The 22,523-nt window shown below is 39.5% G+C and overlaps 1 protein-coding gene and 1 long non-coding RNA gene across 2 annotated transcripts; both read left to right on the top strand.

Moving 5' to 3' along the window:
- Positions 1-1,075: 1,075 nt before the first annotated feature.
- Positions 1,076-1,573, top strand: LOC139787009 (uncharacterized). The gene is made up of 3 exons (XR_011722502.1): positions 1,076-1,161; positions 1,245-1,402; positions 1,494-1,573. It is a non-coding gene; the product is annotated as an uncharacterized lncRNA (long non-coding RNA).
- A 13,239-nt stretch (positions 1,574-14,812) lies between these two features.
- On the top strand, positions 14,813-16,852 carry LOC139787008 (uncharacterized). The gene has a single exon (XM_071726101.1). It carries the CDS (start codon positions 14,813-14,815, stop codon positions 16,823-16,825), a length of 2,013 nt encoding a protein of 670 aa, XP_071582202.1. The 3' UTR covers positions 16,826-16,852.
- Positions 16,853-22,523: the final 5,671 nt, after the last annotated feature.

Genomic DNA, 22,523 nt, shown 5'->3' with positions numbered 1-22,523 from the left:
ATTAGATGGAAAAGACATCACAGTTAATTATGAACTCGCTTTGACGATGATCGATGGTAAAGTTTGCAACGCAATTACTGGCACTGCGTCTACTCAACGTTGTTATTTATGTAATGCTACTTCTAAAGATTTTAATAATATAGATTTAATTTAAAAAAAAGAAATTAATAGAGATAGTTTATGTTTCGAGTTATCTACATTACATATGTGGATTCGATTCTTTGAATGTTGTTTGCATATTTCGTATAAAATCGAAATTAAAAAATGGCAAGCGCGAGGAAGTGAAGAAAAGAAATTAATAGAAGATAGAAAAAAAAACAATTCAAAAAGGTTTTCGCCAACAGTTAGGCCTTATTGTGGATAAACCAAAATCTGGATTTGGCAATACGAATGATGGGAATACTGCTCGACGATTTTTTGAAAATAAATCCATTTCCGCTGCTATAACGGGCGTTAACGAAGATCTTATTAAAAGATTTCATATTATTTTACAAGCTATTACAAGTGGTCATGAAATTAACATACCAGATTTCCAAGAATACATAATACAGACAGCTCGAAAATTTGTCGATTTATATCCCTGGTTCTACATGCCTACTTCTATTCGCTGTGTGCGCTGGTATACTATAGCGGAAAAGTAGGACTTAGAGCGCCCATGGTGGCCGGAATTTGCATTATTTGCTGGAGTTTTCTAATACATCGTAATGGAAAAATTGCGGAAAGGAAATTTAAATTGTTGCGTGCACACGTGTAAGAATGTATTTCACAATACAAGTTCAGAAATAAAATTTTATTCCTTTCCAAAAGCGATTTATAAAATTGAGCAGCGAAAAATGTGGATACGTTGGGTACAAAAAATAAAGTAAGTATATTCTTTGAGATTATATGATCATATTTCACCTCGTTTAAAATAATGGTATTTATTTAGAATACGGGCCTCACTTTTCCAATATCAATAAAATTATCCTTAATCGACATGTGACCACGGGGCATGTACATGTCGCTACATTTCATCGATATGACAGGTTTTCTAACCCAAATAGTCGTCAACTTTAACGATTAATATCTCGCTTCGCGAGGCAGACCGCCGCGTTTTTCTTCCAGATTCTTTCGTTTCGTGTAAAAACGCGTCGGTTAAACATAATTTTATCGATATTGGAGGTGAGGCCCGTATTCTAAATAAATACCAAAATAATTTGTACTATGTTGTCATACAAATAATTTTTGAAACGATTTGTCTGTAGCTCACATGATTGGCAACCAACAAAATATTCACGAATTTGCAGTGCACACTTCGTGGAGAATCGTTCATCTTCAATACAATCAAGTCCGAGTTACGTTCCGAGCATCTCGGCAAAAAAAATCATGAATTAAGTTCTACCGAGAAATCTTCAATTCAACGGTAAATAAAAATTATAATTACTTGTTTGTAGTAAAATTTAAATTATAATTTATAAAATAAAATATAATTAAGTGTGTATTATTTTGTGTAGATTCAACAGACATATGCGTCGAAGAATATGCAATACATTGTGTGTCAAGGACAATGTAAAGAAAGTTGATGCTGGAAAAATACTTTAGAGGAACCGCAAGAGCAGTCTTTTTATTTTGATAAATTAATCGAGGCCCCTGCACCATCATTCAAAGTTAACCAGGAGGTTCAGGTTTCGATGTTTGAAACTACTGTGGATTGTAAAAATCTCTATGAAAGAACAGAGATGTTTATATGCACTCAATATGTGCATAATGAGATTTGCCATGCACAAACTCAAGTATATATACCTGAAAATCGTGGCTTACAAATTGTTAAGAGAAGGCATATGATAGACAAATGTTGCGGTTCTGATATTGTTCAGATCGACAAAGCGATTGGTCCTGATACTTCTAATTTGAAAAATTCAATAGTGTGTACAACAGGTTTTCATGGCATATTGTCAATAACAAAGGAGCAAGAAATGCTTGATCTTGGCGGTGTCACCTTATCCACTTTTCAATTGCTGCTCAAATTATTACCCGATATCAAACCGAAGAAGATTTCTACAAAAAATCGGCTTCTTATATTCCTCTTGAAGATGAAAACTGGAATGTCATTCTCAGCCATAGGAGTTTTATTTCGCATTCATAGAACAACTACCTCTCGTATCTTTTATACTACTTTGCAATTATTAAGAGTTGCTTGTAGTCGATTCATTTTCTGGCCTTGTCGAGAAGTAGTTCAAAATACTTTGCCCGAAGTTTTCAAAACATCGTACAAGGATTGCAGAGTAATTATCGATTGTACCGAAATAAAGGTGGAACAACCAAATACTGTAGAAAATCGGGTGTACCTGTATTCGCATTATAAAAAAGGCTTTACAGCAAAAATTTTTGGATGATGAACACCGATTTCATTTATCATTTATCTCGTTATGGAGGACGAACTAGTGATAGTCAAATCACTATTAATTCAGGCATATTAGACTTGCTCGAGCCTGGTGATGTTGTCCTCGCGGATAAAGGTTTTCCTGGAATTCAAACTGTTATTGATGAAAATGGAAAAGGAGCTCTAATTGTTATGCCGCCATTCTTACGCGATCCACAGTTTTCAGCTGAAGATGTAGAGAGAACGTATAAAGTCGCGAAAGTGAGAATTCACATCGAAAGAATTATGCAAAGATTTAGAATTTATAAAATTTTGGATATATTTTCAATCGATATGCTTCCTCATGCCGATAATAATATATTCATTTGTCCTGTTACTTGCAGCCACCAGAATTAAAAACGGAGATCGCGATGAGAGTGGCGCAAATGGTAGCCTAGTAATAGAATAAAGAGCTCGGTATATGATATGTTCAGTATAAAAATAAATATCCAAATACTTGTATACATAAAAAATATCGAATTAATAATATAATAAAAATAAAAACATTGTTTATTTAAATAAAAGGTACGGTTTGACAGTGATAAAATATTAAAGTTATCAACCTCTTAATTATTTTACTATTTAATTTTAACTTTTATATATTATTATATGTATATATTATTTTTATATATTCTATATATAATTTTTTATACATTATTATTATTGTCCGAACGCACTATTGCTTCCAAAAAGTGTTGAAAATAAAATTTCTCAAGTTTTGGGATCAGAAATTTCAAAAAATCTTCATCTCTGTGAACTGACACGACACAGCTTCCCTTAGGAGACCAGACATAAAGGTCACATACCGTCAGTCCAGTCACATACAACTGTATCTGACATTGAGTGTAGTGGTGACTTTTTTTTAGCTCGATATTGCCATTCCAATAATATAGATATTTTACGTTTATCTTATACGAATGAAAGTCGACAACCGGAAGTTTTTCGCACGAGACAGGACACTTAATTTCAACTAGTTTCGTTATACAATCATCTTCAATTACCACACCATCAGGTGATGCGCAAAGCCACGGCTGAGTTTTTGATACCACTACTCCTATCTGAATGACTTTTGCTCCATAGGCCTTCGTATTCTTTCAAAGCTTTACCTTCGTTTTTTGAGCCATACTGTGTATTTTTTTTAGCTTGACCGTTTATACACGAGGGAGTCAAAAACTTGTTGACCAAAGCATCTATCTTTTCTGATTGCCTTGTTTTGAATGTGCTCTTGAGCTAGCAAGATCCTAATGTTTCGCACAGAAATTTATTTATTTGAGTAAGACTGTCCCCGAGTTCCACGCATATCTGGATTATTTGAGTCTCACCCAGATTAACTTCTCGTGCGTAAAAAGCTTTCAGCACTTCATCCGCTATTTATATTTGATGAGTAACTAGATGATCCTCGCAAAAGTTAAGCAAATTAATAATGCATGCATCGCAATTATTAATGTCACTGAATTCAATCGCTAAGTAGAAATATTGTAACAAAATTCTTTGACAATCGTTCGTTTTGGGTTACGTTATATTTTTTGAGAATTATTCGTAATGCCGAGGAATTTTGAGATCTCCGAGTTGTAGACTAAGAGGAACACTCTGAATTTGCACAATTGGTCTCGGGTGCTTTCGATTTAAATAAGTTTGCGATACGCATTGGTTTTGCAACATTTCATGGCCCAACTGCTTGTCTGATGGTCTGCCCCATTCCTGCTCAAGACTTGTTTTTGTAACAACTATTATTTTTGACATAATGTATAAGAGCATATATGTGCTTGCATTTTCTTCCGGCTTGCGATACGCACGTGCACGATGCACAAGTTATGTGACGTTTATCGGAAAGCTGCATTAATGTATTTTGAATAAATAATTAATCAAAACAATAATTTTTTGTCCTTGTTTAAACGTTTTTTTATTTATTTACGATTTTCTTAATTTCATTAATATTGATATACTTACATGTAATTGTACCTTGTACGGAATAGCATAAATAGATGTTTAGTATTACAGTGCACCTTATTAAATGACTATATTTTCATTAAGCAGAATTCGTCGAACGAGAACTGCCGGCTAAGATATTAACGGAAGTCACATACCCTTATCCCTTCTCGTATAACGATAAGTATCTAAAAAATTCATTATAAAAATTAAACCTTTAGTCAAATGTATTTTAATTTATATTAAAGAAATTGATTTCTTACATAAAATGTGTCTCGGATTACTATTATTGTTGTAAACATCATCGACAGTTTTGCTCCGAACGATTCAAAATTCGTTTCGAAATGTCAGCTTTTTCATCTAAAAGTGGGATTTTTCACTAACCATGGCATTACTAGGCTCTTCGAAAATAATACACTCTATTTTCACGCTTGAAATAATACAATCGTTTTATCCAAGATGACAAATTGAAGCGCTACATAAGTTCTTGTAATAAAGATATTAAAAGATACCTTGAAGTGTTTGCAAAAATGCAATAACGATGTGTTACGTCCTGCGAACTCCACGATTTCCCTTTTTCGCTTAAATTCCTCTGCGCTCAGGATAGCCGTTAAGATTAGGATAAGGTAAACTAAGCACGGACGGTTGTCGATCGACGAGTGAGCCTTGATCCTTGCACATTCCTTTTCCTTTTTTTTTTATAAGGGTAAAGTATCTGTTTACCTAGGCGCTTAAACGCAACCTTCCAAATGACGAATTAGTGACGGACGGGGCATACGTAACAGGATTTTCATCGGCTTTGTCAGGCCTAAAACTGAAAGAATGTAAACCTGGCGACTCGACGCGCCAAATGGGCCTTAATGGGTTGATGAAGATCTTTATTGCATCAAGCGAGCTTTCAAAATGCACGTACGATGTTTCCGGCAAGCGGAAACAAAGCCTGAGACGTGTCCGTAAATACACGTGGCGGAGTTTTTGCTTGCATTTAAGATTGAGAGGTGTGCATCGTCCGTCAACACTAAAAAAGAAACCCTAATAAAGGAGAAACCTAACCGAAAAACAAGTGAGTCACTGGAGGAAGCGATGGGTTGCACCCCCAATAAGGCAGTGGGGGCCTTACGAGAAGACTCGCCAATGAACAGTCGGAAAAATCGACAACCGTCTCTAAACTTCTAGGATAGGCAAAGACTTAAGAATCTAGCTCTTGGATGAGAAACATCTCGCCCAATAAGAAATCCTTCAGACAAAAATTAGAAACATCCCTCCAACCAGAAGTTCCCAAAATGAAAACCTGACACATCCCACACGCGATTCACCCTTCCCATCCTTAGAACTTTCCTATATAAATCTCGACATCGCAGCACTTGCTCTCTTAGTTCAGCTTCTCTTCTGACGGTTCACCTCTTCGGCCCAGTTCAATTTACTTCGCCTCTCTTCCGTTTACGAACACTATCACATTCAAATCCGATCTCAAGTTTTAAGTTAAATTCTGTGCGTGGACTTAAACTCACCGAGTGTCGACGAGAGGCTATCCACAGGGCCCAAAGAGATCCAGCTAGTTACCCACGGGGCTCAAAAAGATTCAGCTGTTCTACTTTAGTTCGATCAGCACCAAGAAGTAAGTCCTCTACATACCTATTCACATACTGATATCGGGCCCCTTTTATCATTATCTTACCCCTTTTGTATTCACTCGAACACTCACGCGTTCGGGAAGTCCCTCGGTTAAACATTAAACATTAACCCTTCCAACCCTCCAATTCTTTTCACTATTCCGAATTAGCCGATTTATCGGTGGATTCGGGGGAATCTCTATTGTTCCGAATTAGCCGATTTTTCGGTGGAGTCGGAATAATCTCTGTTCGTTGTTCCGAATTAGCCGATTTATCGGTGGATTCGGAATAGTCTCTATTGTTCGAATTAGCCGATTTTTCGGTGGAGTCGGAATAATCTCTGTTCGTTGTTCCGAATTAGCCGATTTATCGGTGGATTCGGAATAGTCTCTATTGTTCTGAATTAGCCGATTTTTCGGTGGACTCGGAATAATCTCCCTTCGTTGTTCCGAGTTAGCCGATTTTTTCGGTGGGCTCGGAATAATCTCTCTCTATTATTTCGAGTTAGCTGACTCGTCAGTGGATTCGAGGTATTCTTTTGATTTCTTTAATCTCCGAACCCGAGGTGACTTCCCCACAGTTAAAGGACTTTAATATTTAACAATCCGCTAACTTGTAGTGGATTCGGGCTGTCCCACCCACAAGAGGTCGAAAAACGCCGCGAGACACGAAAGGAATCGTCGGAACAAGCGGGGACGAAGGGAGCTTGACATCCCGCAGGAATCGATCAACGCAGGTCCTCCGCGACTCGCCACTCCACCCCCTCCCCCAGCTTTTACAGAAGAACCCTGTTCTTCACAGCAGAATCGCCCCGTTTTCCCCCTTTCTCGCCCTGTCGTCCTGCCTTCTCGCCCTTTCCCCCCATCTTCTCGCCCTGTTTGTCGCGTGGCCCCGTTTCGCGTGGTCCCCGTCAACCCCGATCCCGCCACCCTCCTCGAACCTCCCCACTCCCCTCCTCTTCCCGAGGACCATCCCCGACTCCGTCGACCGCCTCGACCCTTGACACCCACGAGGAAATGGTCGGTCCCGAAATAGTGACCCTAGATTGACAATTATTATTTTTTTTTTATCCATAAATTCTTGTCCCTCTGCTTTCACTCCCCAAATTTTTCTTTATATTTAGTTCTTAATGTCGACTTAAATTAGTTTCAAGTACTCATAAACACCGCACCCACACCTAACCAAATCATTATGCTATTCAATCCCGATCTCGATGTAATAATAGCGGGCAGGATGTCCACTTGCAAATAGATTTCCCCTCAAAAGGTCCTGCCCGATCGCCCCGCACTTTTGTTATACCCGCGAAGAATGCGCATACCAACTCTCCATTATATACATATACACATTTTACACTAACCCCTAGTTTATAAATATATTTTTTTTTTTTATACTAAATAACATTTTTTTTATGTCAAATAAATATAATTACTTATGTTAAAGACATCTCCATTCTTTCTTTAATTTAAGACCTCAATTACCACCCATCTCCCACTCGAAATCGCACGAGGTCCGATCCTAAGTTAAAGGGATTAAATTCCTTGATTTAAAAAAGGACCGACGATCGCACCGCTCACGGAAGGCGTCCTAGGGTCCCTGCGGACCCTGACCCTTCCAGAGTCATAAAAGTGCGTTCGGCTCGCGCCACGCGCCTCAGAGCGCGTACCTGCGAGCAGTATTCTTAAGCGTCTAGTTGCGTCCTTCCTTACCCCGACCCCTCTGGTTAGCCTTTCCTTCGCTTTCCCAGATTTTCTTATACTAATCCCGGGGTTGGACGTAACAGAACTTAAAAATTGGGGGCTCGTCCGGGATTTAAGTGTGATTTTTCGAGAGTGGTGATGAATACGAGGTCAAAATCTGATAAAGATCAAGTTGACGATCTCTATAAACAAGCCCTAGAGAATCAAGGCAAAATTATACCTAGCTCTACACCATATACATCCACTCCCTTTCCTAACATTAAATCAGCACCTAGACAACTTTTCACCCCAAACGTTGGCGAGACCGCGGAGGACAAATCAAATATAACCGACGCGTCCGATTTCACCCTTCGCGTTTCTGATTCCTGGGATAAAACAATACTACCTGTGCGGCAAGATCAGTATAATTCTTTATAAGCATCGCAGGAACAATGGCCCACGCTAACCCTTTCGCCACATTAAAATACGCGGTAGAGGCCGTTCCCTTCTTTGACGGAAAAAATATTCCGTTAACATATTTTATCGAGGGATGCGAGGAAGCGAAAGCTATGCTGCCCGCTGAGGCAGAATCTCAATTCACTAAAATAATCAGAACCCGAATTATAGGCGAAGCTCGTCGTACCATACAAGATCAAGATTTCGATACGGTAGCCTCGTTAACAAAATATTTAGAACAAGTCTATGGCGCTGCTAAAAATATTTATCAATTACAAGGAGAGTTAGGTTGCATCTATCAAAAAATAGAGGAAGATGTAGTAACTTACGCGAATCGGGTCAAATTGTTGGGAAAACAGATACTAGAAGCACATAAAAATTCAGGACATGCTGCCGCTCCCGGTCAAAATATTAAAGCCTCTTTAGAAAGGGACATGTGTAAATGTTTCATTAGAGGGTTGAAACCGGAAATTGAACAAAGAGTGACAAGAAATTTGGATGTCCAAGCCACTGTGGCCGACGCATTGAGAATAGAAAGAGAGCTGTACGAAATGACAGATTTACGACAGGGTCAAGGTAATCTTGCAGGCAAAACATCGAACACTAATCGTTTGCGGGAAACCTGCCAGATCTGTTATAAAGAGGGACATTCAGCCTCTAACTGTAGGAAATTAACTCAGCCTTCGCCGCAACCTCATAATAAAATTGATCTTGGAACCGAAATTCTCATATGTCAGATATGTAAAAAACGCGGGCATAGCGCCGACAAATGTCGCCTCCGCGACCCTCAGGCCCGACGATCCGTCAATGTAATTCAAGAAAGTCATGTCACTTGTCAATTGTGTTCAAAATCCGGTCACGATGCTAAATCTTGTAGAACAAATACTATTAACAATCAGAGTAAACCGACCATAATTTGTCAATGGTGTGATAAACCGGGACATTCGGCTAACAATTGCTGGAAAAAGCAAAACGAACAACGCGACACGGCAAACAGACCGAAAATTGTCTGCCAGATTTGTAATGGTGTCGGGCATATCGCAAAAAACTGTCGAAATAAAATGGAACAAAACGCGACACCTAAAACCTCATTATTTTGTCGTTATTGCAAAGGAGAAGGGCATCTCCTCGAAAATTGCGAATTACGCATTGCGAGTAATAACCGCAGGCAAGCAATTATTAATCAGGAAAACTCCAATGGCCCCTCGAAGTCGGGTGTGCAGCAGGGGTCCGAACGGATCTCACACCCATCAACATCTCAGAAAACTCAATAGACAAAAAATCAATAGAGATACGACCCGTAACCGTAAATCTCGATAAACACCGTCGCGTGCCGACTATTCAGGTAGATTTCGGTAAACCAATTTCACACGTTACCCTTATGCTGGATACCGGTTCCGGCCCGAATTTAATTAAAGAAAAATTTTTATCAAATAACAATACAGTCAATCACAATAAACTTTTGCAATTAAGCGGTATAAATGAATACCCCGTTTATACCCTCGGAGAGGTTATTTTACCACTTTTTGAAAAGCCAGTAACTTTTAACGTAGTGTCAGATGATTTGCCGATTCCACAAGCCGGTCTATTAGGGAACGACTTTTTTCAGCAAACTTCCTCAAACATAGATTACGCGACGGGACACTTAAACGTATCAGGAATTAGTATACCTTTCCTCTCACCGGAAACTATTACAGCTTTTCCGCGGTCAGAATCTCTATTTTTTATAAGAGTGGAAAATCCAGAAATAAAAATAGGATATCTACCAAAATTAAAAATAGCCCACGGGATTTATCTAGCAGATACCATAGTAGAAAACAATTCCGGAAAGGCATATTTAAAAGTTATAAGTACTTTGGACGAAGAAGTGGAAGTTCAAGTACCAACCCTGCGTCTTAAACCATTAAACGAATTATTTGACAATCCTGAGTCAAATATGGAGACGCATAATAACCGAGAAGAAATTGCGAATACGCAAATTAACCCTCGACACTTAGTGGATAATCAAGTTTATTGTAAAATAATTGACGGAACAAATGAAGAAGAAACAAAAGATGACATCAATAATGAAAATAAAAATAATTATGCAGGTTCGAATAGTGAAGACGGGATTATAAATGAGAATAAAATTATGAGAGAAAGTATGAAATCAGATAAAACTCTTAATCTAGATATTCAGGAGGAAGGTTTCCAAATCTTTCCCGAAATGCTAGATTCCCAAAATCCTGGAGGGGGAAGTTACCAAACCCCTCCTGAAATATTAAATAATTCCAAAATCTCTGGAGGGGGAAGTTACCAAACCTCTCCAGAAGATTCCCAAAATCCTGGAGGGGGAAGTTACCAAACCCCTCCTGAAATATTGAATAACAAAATCTCTGGAGGGGGAAGTTACCAAACCCTTCCTGAAATATTAAATAATTCCAAAATCTCTGGAGGGAGAAGTTACCAAACCTCTCCAGAAGATTCCCAAAATCCTGGAGGGGGAAGTTACCAAACCCCTCCTGAAATATTAAATAATTCCAAAATCTCTGGAGGGGGAAGTTACCAAACCTCTCCAGAAGATTCCCAAAATCCTGGAGGGGGAAGTTACCAAACCCCTCCTGAAATATTAAATAATTCCAAAATCTCTGGAGGGGGAAGTTACCAAACCTCTCCAGAAGATTCCCAAAATCCTGGAGGGGGAAGTTACCAAACCCCTCCTGAAATATTGAATAACAAGATCTCGGGAGGAGGGGGTTACCAAACCTCTCCAGAAGATTTAAATAATCCTAGAATTGCAGAGGTAAATTTCCAGACTCTTCTAATATATTCTACTCCCGTCGATTGCGAGGAGGGAAGTAACCAAACCTCACTACGTAATACGACAGAATTTTGTTTAAGAGGGCCGAAAGTTGAGAGCTCTTTAAATCATGTAGAGAAAATAATATTTCCAAGGGTTGGAATACCCATAAAAAGTGCAGATATTAATAAGAATAATACTTCTCATGTTACTATTGGAGAACTCATGAGAAGAGTAAAATCATATAATCCTAATATGGAAAAGATTTATGAAATTAACAGAAAAAGTAAACCGTCTTCAAAAACTTTGGCTTGCGCACAAGCTCGATTCCAAAAAATAATGGAAAATTTCCGGTATAAACGTAAATCAAAGCAACATCAGCTAATGTCAGAAGCACCGACTAATGACATTATTTCAAGTGAATGTTTTGTATCATCCGGAGAACCTAAGAAAGATAGGCTTACGGAGATTACGAAATTGCTACGACTAGAGCATTTAAATACTGAAGAAAGGAAAAGCGTTATAAAACTCATAAGTAATAGTCAAGATCGATTTCATATTCCCGGAGACAAATTAACAGCAACTCATGTGTTGCGACATCAAATACCGACAACAGATGATCGACCTATAAATACTCGACAATATAGATTTCCGCAAATCCACAAGGAGGAAATAAATAAACAGGTAAGAGAACTGCTCGAAACAGGGATCATAAAACCCTCTCAGTCACCTTACAATACACCCATTTGGATAGTGCCAAAAAAGGAAGACTCAAAAGGAAACAAACGTTGGAGAATGGTATTAGATTTCCGAGGTGTGAACGAAAAAACTATGGGCGATGCCTACCCATTACCGAATATTGTCGAAATTATTGATCAATTAGGCAATGCAAAATATTTCACAGTATGTGATCTCGCCTCTGGATTTCACCAAATAGAAATGGATCCTGCAGATAGCCACAAAACCGCATTTACCACTCCTAATGGCCATTATGAATTCGTAAGAATGCCTTTCGGGTTAAAGAATGCTCCCGCCACTTTCCAACGACTAATGGACCTAATACTAACAGGAATAGAAGGTGTATTTATCTACATGGACGATATTATTATTTCCGCTCCTACGTTAGAAGAACATGAAAGAAGATACAAATTAGTAATAGAACGACTCCGCCAAGCTAATTTGAAATTACAGCCAGATAAATGTGAATTCTTAAAAACCGAAGTGGCGTACTTGGGACACATAATAAGTAGCGATGGAATTAAACCCGATCCAAAAAAATTGGAAGCCGTAAGACAATTCCCTAGGCCAAAAACACCGAAAAATATTAAACAATTTCTTGGATTAGCAGGGTATTACAGAAGATTTATACCAAATTTTTCCAAATTAGCTAAACCTTTAACAAATTTATTAAAAAACGATACGCCTTTTAACTGGACATCTGTTCAAGAAGAATCTTTCGAAATGTTGAAACAGAAATTATGCGAAGAACCAGTCTTGCAATATCCCGACTTTTCGACACCTTTCATTTTAACTACCGACGCTTCCGGAACTGCCGTAGGGGGCATATTATCGCAAGGAGAAATAAACAAAGATCGGCCAATAGCATACGCGTCGCGAACTTTAACCGACAACGAACTAAAATACGACACTTATGAAAAGGAAGCTTTAGCGATAATATATTGCGTCAAACATTTCCGACCATATCTATACGGGCGAAAATTTACTCTAGTTACAGATCATAAACCCTTGCTTTGGTTCAAAAATGCACAAGATGCAAACATGAGAATTCTCCGTTGGAGATTGAAATTAGCGGAGTACGAATACGACGTAGTATATAAAGCAGGCAAGACCAATGTTAACGCCGATGCCTTGTCAAGAAACCCGGTAAATTTCGAAGAAGCAGACTGCAACGTAATTAATCATAAAAAGCTTTTAAATCCGAATGATCCCAGAGATGCAGAAACAATTGCTAAAATGTTAGAAGAATCTGATGAGGAGGAGGAGGACGAGGATTTCGATCTATACCTTTCAGATGACGAAAAAATGGAAGATTTACCACCTAACGATAATCCACCTGATAGAAACAAAGATTCTATACCTTTTACGCAGGAAGAACTGCGTGAGCCGCCGAAATCGGAAATTGTAGAAAAAGCATTAGTCCACGATCCTCCTAATTATAATAGAATACAAACTCGAAGCCAGACAGCGAAAAATATGCATGATCAGCAAGAAAGATCACAGGATCAGGGAGATGAAATCGAGGAGATAGAAGAAAGAAACGATCCGCCAGACAAAGAAAGTGACATAGAAGATAATGAAATAGACGATAAGAAAGACGAATCTGACGACCCCGCTCACAAAAATAAAAATCCACGAATAAAATCCACCATTATTGATAATCAAATACTCAAAGGCAATATAATAGAAACTCGCGATTTGCTATTTTTACGTAAAGATAACGTGGCATACTTTGTCGACACTAGTGGAAAACCATTAGATTCCGGATCACAAAAGCTATTCGAACGAAACGAGATCCCACGCTTGAGCCCGCTTACCTTAGGTAAAGCAAAGGCCGTAAAGTATAAAAAATATTACCATATAGCACTACCCATCAGTGAAGGACAACGGGAGGGCCCAACAATGACCCTAACGCAGATTATTACAGTTATAAAAAACTTACAGGACGTCGCCGACAGACTAAAATTAGAAACACTCAGCATCGCAAAAACAGATTTTGTTAACAATGTACCATGGAATAATATAAAATCTGTTTTACAATTAAATTTTACTAATTCAACAACCAAACTAATCATATGTAACGGATTAATTAAATACCCTCCTAGAGATCTCCGTTCTATTATAATCGGCGAAATGCACTGTTCGCCTACCGGAGGACACCGAGGTGTTACAAAGACATATCATAGAATTAAACATAAATATTATTGGGAGAACTTAAAATCCGACGTTCAACAATATATACAACAATGCTTACAATGTCAATTGAAAAAATTAGTGCGAGTAAAAACTAAACAACCTATGATAATTACTGACACACCAGGATCTTCTTTCGACAAGGTAGCAATGGATATCGTAGGACCTCTGTCCAAAACCGAAAGAGGCAACGAATATATTTTAACCTTACAAGATCAATTAACTAAATTTTGCATGGGAGTACCCCTACCAGATCAAACTTCCGAAACAATAGCGGAAGCCTTCGTGGACAGATTTATCTGTGTATTAGGGGCACCTAAAGCAATATTGACCGACCAAGGAAGAAATTTTATTAGCGATTTAATGAGAAAGATTGCTAAGATATTCAGAATACGCAAATTTCGCACAACTGCCTTTCACCCTCAATCAAACGGATCATTAGAAAGATCACATCATGCATTAGGAGAATATCTTAAACAATATGCAAATGAGCAAAAGCAGTGGGATAGATGGATTAGTCTTGCAATGTTTAATTATAATACCAGCATACATGAAGCAACAAAACATACCCCGTACGAATTAGTTTTCGGTAAAATAGCCAGGATTCCATCAAGCGAGCCTCTGGCTCCAGAAGATAAATTAGGAAATTACAACGAATATTTGATAAATCTCGTCACGCAGCTTCACACTATACAGACGAACGCTCGTGAAAACGTCGTCGAAGCTAAATTCAAATCCAAGAAACACTACGACAAAAAAATTAACCCTCGAACCTTTAAACCTGGAGACCACGTGTTTTTGCTAAAAGGGCCTAAACCAGGTAAATTTGGAGATCAATATACTGGACCTCATGAAATCTTAGAAATACTGAATAAAAACAACGTGAAAATCAGAATCAAGAAAAATAGCCGAGTTGTACACCCCAACCGATTGCGAATTTCTCATATCAAACCAATAAATAAATAAATAAATAAATGAATAATTAAATAGATACAATATACTATAAAAACAACTCAATAAATTTCAGATGGATCCCCGGATTAAAGGAGTAACCACAATATTAATAATAACCATATGGATACGCCAAACCTACGGAATAATAGGATATGATTGTACTTCCCCAACTACCAATTTAACAACCTTATCATTAATAAACGTTGAAGAATGCGATATTCCACTACCAAAGGTCAATTCTAGCCAAGTCTTCATACAATTATTGCAGCTCAACGAATTCGAATCTGTAAAAGTGATACAATGCAAAGTAGAAATCGATCGTACGATCCGGAAATGTGGAATGTTTTCTCATAATTCGGACGTTCTAAATGGAAAATACGCATATATACACGAAGTAACCAGGGAGGCCTGCATACGAATGCATTATTATGGAACTCTCGAATTTAAAGGAACATACATAGTAGCACTAAAATCTAACCAGACCACCAGTCGCCCGGCGGTCCTAACTGGCGTTGTGGACGCCGACGGAAAATGTTCTGGAGGATCCTATTCAGACCTTTACGGAACGTGGACAAATGTTCTCGTACAGGCAACTGTCACAATCACCTTGCAAGATTACTTAGCTAACGTTAAACTAAACACTAACCGTATACAACTTAGATCAGGAGTGGTCTGTGATTTTAGTACCGCCAGATGCACCGATATAGAAGGAGGAGATACCTTTTGGGAGTCCATACCTAATGACTCCTGTAAATTCACTTCATATAGCACCTTATATAGAGGTTACGCGGAAAAGGTAATCGATAACGTAAACGAGCACTCTCAAACCGCTTATACTGTGAATGCCGACGATACAGTCTTTGCTTTAACCAGCACCGGGAGAGACTTAGCGTGTGGATATTCGCTCATTCGAACTGAACACCCAAAATTAGTAATTTGGGAAACCTCACCTGAAATGGACATCGCTAAACGAACCGGCCGTGTAGAAAATCTCGACCTTTTTACTTATATGAATTCGAAATTCGTTTACGTAGAAAAGCACATCCGTAACCAGATTAATCAACTGTACAGGAACATCTTACTACAACAATGTAACCTTGAGTTAAAGATGTTGCAAAACGCTTTAGCAATAGCTACACAATCTCCCGACATCTTCGCCTATCATTTTATGAAGGGACCTGGATATATGGCCCTTCTAGCAGGCGAAGTAATCCACATAATAAAATGCGTTCCAGTCGAGGTAAAATTAGTCCACACCCAAGAATGCTATGAGCAACTCCCAGTAATGTTTAATAATAAGACCTTCTTCCTAACGCCTCAAACACACGTACTACTACGGCAAGGAACACAAATTAACTGTAATTCTTTCGCACCTCCTATGTATCTTTTGGGAGACTCTTGGTATAAAATTACGCCAAGGCCAATAGAAACACTAGCACCTACTGTCATAAAACCCATGACCAAAACTACCTGGAAGTACACTAGCCCTGGAGCACTCGCTACCAGCGGCATATACACACAAAAGGATCTGGAAGATCTAAAGGATCACATAATGTTTCCCGCTGAGAGACCCGCTGTCCTTAACACCGTAGCAAGAGGAGTAATGGGAGAATCAACCGTGCTGAGTGGAGGATCGTTCGCCAACCTAATCGACGAAGCTTCAATCGAAAAAATTGCACTCTCAGCCTGGGAAAATTTCTGGAGCAAATTTTTAATCTTTGGCAATATTAGCGCTGGCCTACTTGGAATATATCTTTTTATAAGAGGCATTAAATTAATATTGGATACACTTGTACATGGATATGCTCTTCATACAGTATATGGGTGGTCAATATATCTAATAGGAGCAATATGGGATTCATTAACTCAGCTTTTATTACATCTGGGACAGGCAAGGCCTAAAACTAAAAATGCCAATGCTCCGAAAGACGATCCGGAACAAGGAGCGTCAGCTAGCGCACCACTCCATGATCTTGAATGGCAGGCAAATGTCCAGCCTGTCGGGTCAACAAACGGAAAATCGGAACACGCCTATCCTTCTCTACCTTTGAAAGAGAGTACCTATACTTTCGAACTCAGAGGGTAAAATAAAAAAAAATATAATAAAAAAAAATATATATATATAATAATAATAAAAAAAAGGGGGGCACAAGGGGAAAGGGGACGAATTGCACGACACCTCATTATCTATCATTAACGCCCTGCCCCTATAATCGCATGCTGCGACATGCAGATAATCTAACAACGAATTCTTGTAGCCGAAGCCATGGAAATCAAATGCATCAACACTAGCTTGTTGACCCGCGGCCCGCTCAAGGCAAAGGTCATCCGGGTGGACTCCCCGACCTTCCTGTGGGTCCATCTAGAGAATTCACGTGAAGACCTCGACGAGCTCATCGAGGACCTAACGCGGAGAATGATGCGTAGGAGTGAGTTCCTCCATCTCCCGCCAGACGAAATTGTGCCCAAAATGGAGGTCGCCGTTCGTGAGGGAAGACGGTGGCAGAGGGGCCTCGTGCTCCGAGTTGAAAGAGGGAACCGGGTTACGGTTGCCCTCAGAGATTGGGGCCGCGCTGTCCAGCGGCCCATGTTCGAGATATACACCCTCGAGGATCGCTTTCGCGAGCTAGAGTGGCAGGCCATCCCCTGTGGATTAGCCCACCTCCGACCACTCGAAGGAAGACTCCGATGGTCCCGTAGGTCCATCGCCTTAACGAAACACCTAGTCGAAAAAAGAGAGGGATGGATCAAGATCCGGCTGCCGGTCAAGGACGAGGCCGCCATCATCGACTTCCGAGCGCAGCCCGAGCACGAAGACGAGACGCCAGACCTGGCGCAATTGCTCGTACAAATGGGATGTGCCCAGCACAGCCAATTCGAAGAGGTGGTGGCCATCCCTGGGATTATCCCCTACATTTATTTATAAAAACAAAACAAAAAAAAATCCCAACGAGCAAGCTAGAGCGAGTCTATTGTAACCTTTTCTTTTCTCTTTGTGTTTACCTTTTCTAAGCCGTAATTGTTTCTTTATTATTAATTTTGCGCTCGCTCTAGCGAATAATTTTAGACTCTTAATTTTACGTTCTCTCATTATTATAAATTTTGCGTTTTATTTTTCTTTTTTCTTTTTTTTTCTTTTTCCTTTTATAATTGTTTCTTTATTATCGGTTTTACGCTTGCTCCAGCGAATAAATTTAACTTTAATTACAGTTTTAATTCCGTAAATCATAATAAATTTTATTTTATCCTTTCTTTGCCATATGTTTCACATTCACTTTTAATTCTTATCTAAGTCTAAATCTATGATCTGTAATAGGTTTATATTTTACGGTTATAATAGCCTGTTGCAAAATATATGTATCAATCATAAAAAATTTTTTCTCACCTCTATAATCTATATAAATTAGGCTTTATTTCTTAAATTCTAGATGAGTATAATTACATGCGTCGATAGTTCAAAAAAAGACAAAAAAAATATGTATATATATATATATATATACATATATCTATTGTAAAAGAAAGACGAAAGAATTAAGGAAGGGGTTTTGGAGGTCGCCTATTTCTTTCCTCTTTCTAAAAAAAACCAAGGGATGTAAACGGTTGCGAACCTTTCGATATCTAAACCCCGGCATCAATTAAATTTGACCGGCAAAAAGGGAAAATTGCCATTGCAAATGTCGTGCTAAACCCTCAACCTTTGTTAGCTTAATCATACTTTCAACTCCATAAATCGCAACAACTTTCCTTTCTTCTACCACATGTTTGACGCTCACTTCCATAAGTTTTACATCATCCTAAACTTTTGTAACAAACTTTGATTTATACTTTATGCTTATAATAACCTTATGTATTCATAATTGTATCCTACACGATAAACAAGTTTCGCTCCTAATTTTGACACATACGAATTAATCTTTTATTACCTATGCCTCCTTCTTTTTAAGATTCTGAATAAATATAATTGCGTAGGTATATAATTGTAGTAAAAAAAAAAGAAGGAAAAAAAATGTGTATATATATATATATATATAGCGTGGGGATGCTTTTCTTCTCTTCTAAATAAATAATAATAATAATAATAATAACAAAGAGAAAAAGGGGCACACTAATAAAACATAAATACAAGTAGTGTAAAAATAATAGCCACCTGACTGTCAAATAAGCACGAGGCTCCGGCACATCCCCTTCCTTGAACTAACTGATGCGAAAGAAAGAAAACTCGCGAATCAAATTAAACAAAAATATGTGCCGACTACCAACGGTACCCCGATGAGTCATTCCGTTCGGGAATTTCATCCATTTTATTAACCTGCCACCATTGCTATGCAAGGCGGCTGCTGGACGAAATTCAGCTAGCCCCTCGTCGTCCTTGGCGATCTAACCCATAAGGATACCATGCCCAACCAGACGAGATCATAGCGATCCAGCTATAATTAAATGGCAAGTGTTAAGCCTGTGATATGTCACAAATATATTAAAAATTGTCAGCGAGCCAGCAAGGCACACAAAAAACACAGGTAGTTTTGGGGGCTGCCGCATGGGATGGTTGAAAAACTGTCACAAAAAAAGGGGACGCCTCGAGACGGACGACAGTCACGTAGACAATTCATTTAACTAGTTCCCATTTTCGGCAAAGACTATTATTGCCCCACATAAAGGAAGGGAGGGGCAGCCTCACGCTAACAGAAAACACATGCACTACAAATAGCGTTAAGAAATTAGAAAATTGATTGCGTTAAAAATAAATGTACCCTTGTTATTTGTTTACATGTGCATATGAAACAGAATTACTATTCTTAACTACTTGATAAATAAAAGGAAAAGACAAATTTATTTAATCTACCGATCTAGTATGCACATGTAAGTAAACATTTCCTTCCAAAGCGCGCATATCTATGCAATGGCGTAAAGACAAAAGAAACAAAAAAAGAGGGAGGATAAAGAAGCTTGCGAAAAACGGTAATCGTTTCTCAATCAATTGGCCTGCAAATGTTGCGTTACACACCCCCAACATTTGTCTAAGGCGGGGGGTGTTACGTCCTGCGAACTCCACGATTTCCCTTTTTCGCTTAAATTCCTCTGCGCTCAGGATAGCCGTTAAGATTAGGATAAGGTAAACTAAGCACGGACGGTTGTCGATCGACGAGTGAGCCTTGATCCTTGCACATTCCTTTTCCTTTTTTTTTTATAAGGGTAAAGTATCTGTTTACCTAGGCGCTTAAACGCAACCTTCCAAATGACGAATTAGTGACGGACGGGGCATACGTAACAGGATTTTCATCGGCTTTGTCAGGCCTAAAACTGAAAGAATGTAAACCTGGCGACTCGACGCGCCAAATGGGCCTTAATGGGTTGATGAAGATCTTTATTGCATCAAGCGAGCTTTCAAAATGCACGTACGATGTTTCCGGCAAGCGGAAACAAAGCCTGAGACGTGTCCGTAAATACACGTGGCGGAGTTTTTGCTTGCATTTAAGATTGAGAGGTGTGCATCGTCCGTCAACACTAAAAAAGAAACCCTAATAAAGGAGAAACCTAACCGAAAAACAAGTGAGTCACTGGAGGAAGCGATGGGTTGCACCCCCAATAAGGCAGTGGGGGCCTTACGAGAAGACTCGCCAATGAACAGTCGGAAAAATCGACAACCGTCTCTAAACTTCTAGGATAGGCAAAGACTTAAGAATCTAGCTCTTGGATGAGAAACATCTCGCCCAATAAGAAATCCTTCAGACAAAAATTAGAAACATCCCTCCAACCAGAAGTTCCCAAAATGAAAACCTGACACATCCCACACGCGATTCACCCTTCCCATCCTTAGAACTTTCCTATATAAATCTCGACATCGCAGCACTTGCTCTCTTAGTTCAGCTTCTCTTCTGACGGTTCACCTCTTCGGCCCAGTTCAATTTACTTCGCCTCTCTTCCGTTACGAACACTATCACATTCAAATCCGATCTCAAGTTTTAAGTTAAATTCTGTGCGTGGACTTAAACTCACCGAGTGTCGACGAGAGGCTATCCACAGGGCCCAAAGAGATCCAGCTAGTTACCCACGGGGCTCAAAAAGATTCAGCTGTTCTACTTTAGTTCGATCAGCACCAAGAAGTAAGTCCTCTACATACCTATTCACATACTGATATCGGGCCCCTTTTATCATTATCTTACCCCTTTTGTATTCACTCGAACACTCACGCGTTCGGGAAGTCCCTCGGTTAAACATTAAACATTAACCCTTCCAACCCTCCAATTCTTTTCACTATTCCGAATTAGCCGATTTATCGGTGGATTCGGGGGAATCTCTATTGTTCCGAATTAGCCGATTTTTCGGTGGAGTCGGAATAATCTCTGTTCGTTGTTCCGAATTAGCCGATTTATCGGTGGATTCGGAATAGTCTCTATTGTTCTGAATTAGCCGATTTTTCGGTGGACTCGGAATAATCTCCCTTCGTTGTTCCGAGTTAGCCGATTTTTTCGGTGGGCTCGGAATAATCTCTCTCTATTATTTCGAGTTAGCTGACTCGTCAGTGGATTCGAGGTATTCTTTTGATTTCTTTAATCTCCGAAACCCGAGGTGACTTCCCCACAGTTAAAGGACTTTAATATTTAACAATCCGCTAACTTGTAGTGGATTCGGGCTGTCCCACCCACAAGAGGTCGAAAAACGCCGCGAGACACGAAAGGAATCGTCGGAACAAGCGGGGACGAAGGGAGCTTGACATCCCGCAGGAATCGATCAACGCAGGTCCTCCGCGACTCGCCACTCCACCCCCTCCCCCAGCTTTTACAGAAGAACCCTGTTCTTCACAGCAGAATCGCCCCGTTTTCCCCCTTTCTCGCCCTGTCGTCCTGCCTTCTCGCCCTTTCCCCCCATCTTCTCGCCCTGTTTGTCGCGTGGCCCCGTTTCGCGTGGTCCCCGTCAACCCCGATCCCGCCACCCTCCTCGAACCTCCCCACTCCCCCTCCTCTTCCCGAGGACCATCCCCGACTCCGTCGACCGCCTCGACCCTTGACACCCACGAGGAAATGGTCGGTCCCGAAATAGTGACCCTAGATTGACAATTATTATTTTTTTTTTATCCATAAATTCTTGTCCCTCTGCTTTCACTCCCCAAATTTTTCTTTATATTTAGTTCTTAATGTCGACTTAAATTAGTTTCAAGTACTCATAAACACCGCACCCACACCTAACCAAATCATTATGCTATTCAATCCCGATCTCGATGTAATAATAGCGGGCAGGATGTCCACTTGCAAATAGATTTCCCCTCAAAAGGTCCTGCCCGATCGCCCCGCACTTTTGTTATACCCGCGAAGAATGCGCATACCAACTCTCCATTATATACATATACACATTTTACACTAACCCTAGTTTATAAATATATTTTTTTTTTATACTAAATAACATTTTTTTTTATGTCAAATAAATATAATTACTTATGTTAAAGACATCTCCATTCTTTCTTTAATTTAAGACCTCAATTACCACCCATCTCCCACTCGAAATCGCACGAGGTCCGATCCTAAGTTAAAGGGATTAAATTCCTTGATTTAAAAAAGGACCGACGATCGCACCGCTCACGGAAGGCGTCCTAGGGTCCCTGCGGACCCTGACCCTTCCAGAGTCATAAAAGTGCGTTCGGCTCGCGCCACGCGCCTCAGAGCGCGTACCTGCGAGCAGTATTCTTAAGCGTCTAGTTGCGTCCTTCCTTACCCCGACCCCTCTGGTTAGCCTTTCCTTCGCTTTCCCAGATTTTCTTATACTAATCCCGGGGTTGGACGTAACAG

Source organism: Temnothorax nylanderi, unplaced genomic scaffold, assembly GCF_030848795.1.
Source record: "Temnothorax nylanderi isolate EJ_2023f unplaced genomic scaffold, tnyl_v1.0 TNYL_tig1235_pilon, whole genome shotgun sequence".
Taxonomy (NCBI): domain Eukaryota; kingdom Metazoa; phylum Arthropoda; class Insecta; order Hymenoptera; family Formicidae; genus Temnothorax; species Temnothorax nylanderi.
The sequence above is the reverse complement of the archived record's forward strand: the minus strand, read 5'-3'. Positions and strand labels throughout refer to the sequence as shown.

Coding starts and splice junctions, on each gene's coding strand:
- LOC139787008 (XM_071726101.1), top strand. CDS start 14,813: ATGGATCCCCGGATTAAAGGAGTAACCACAATATTAATAATAACCATA.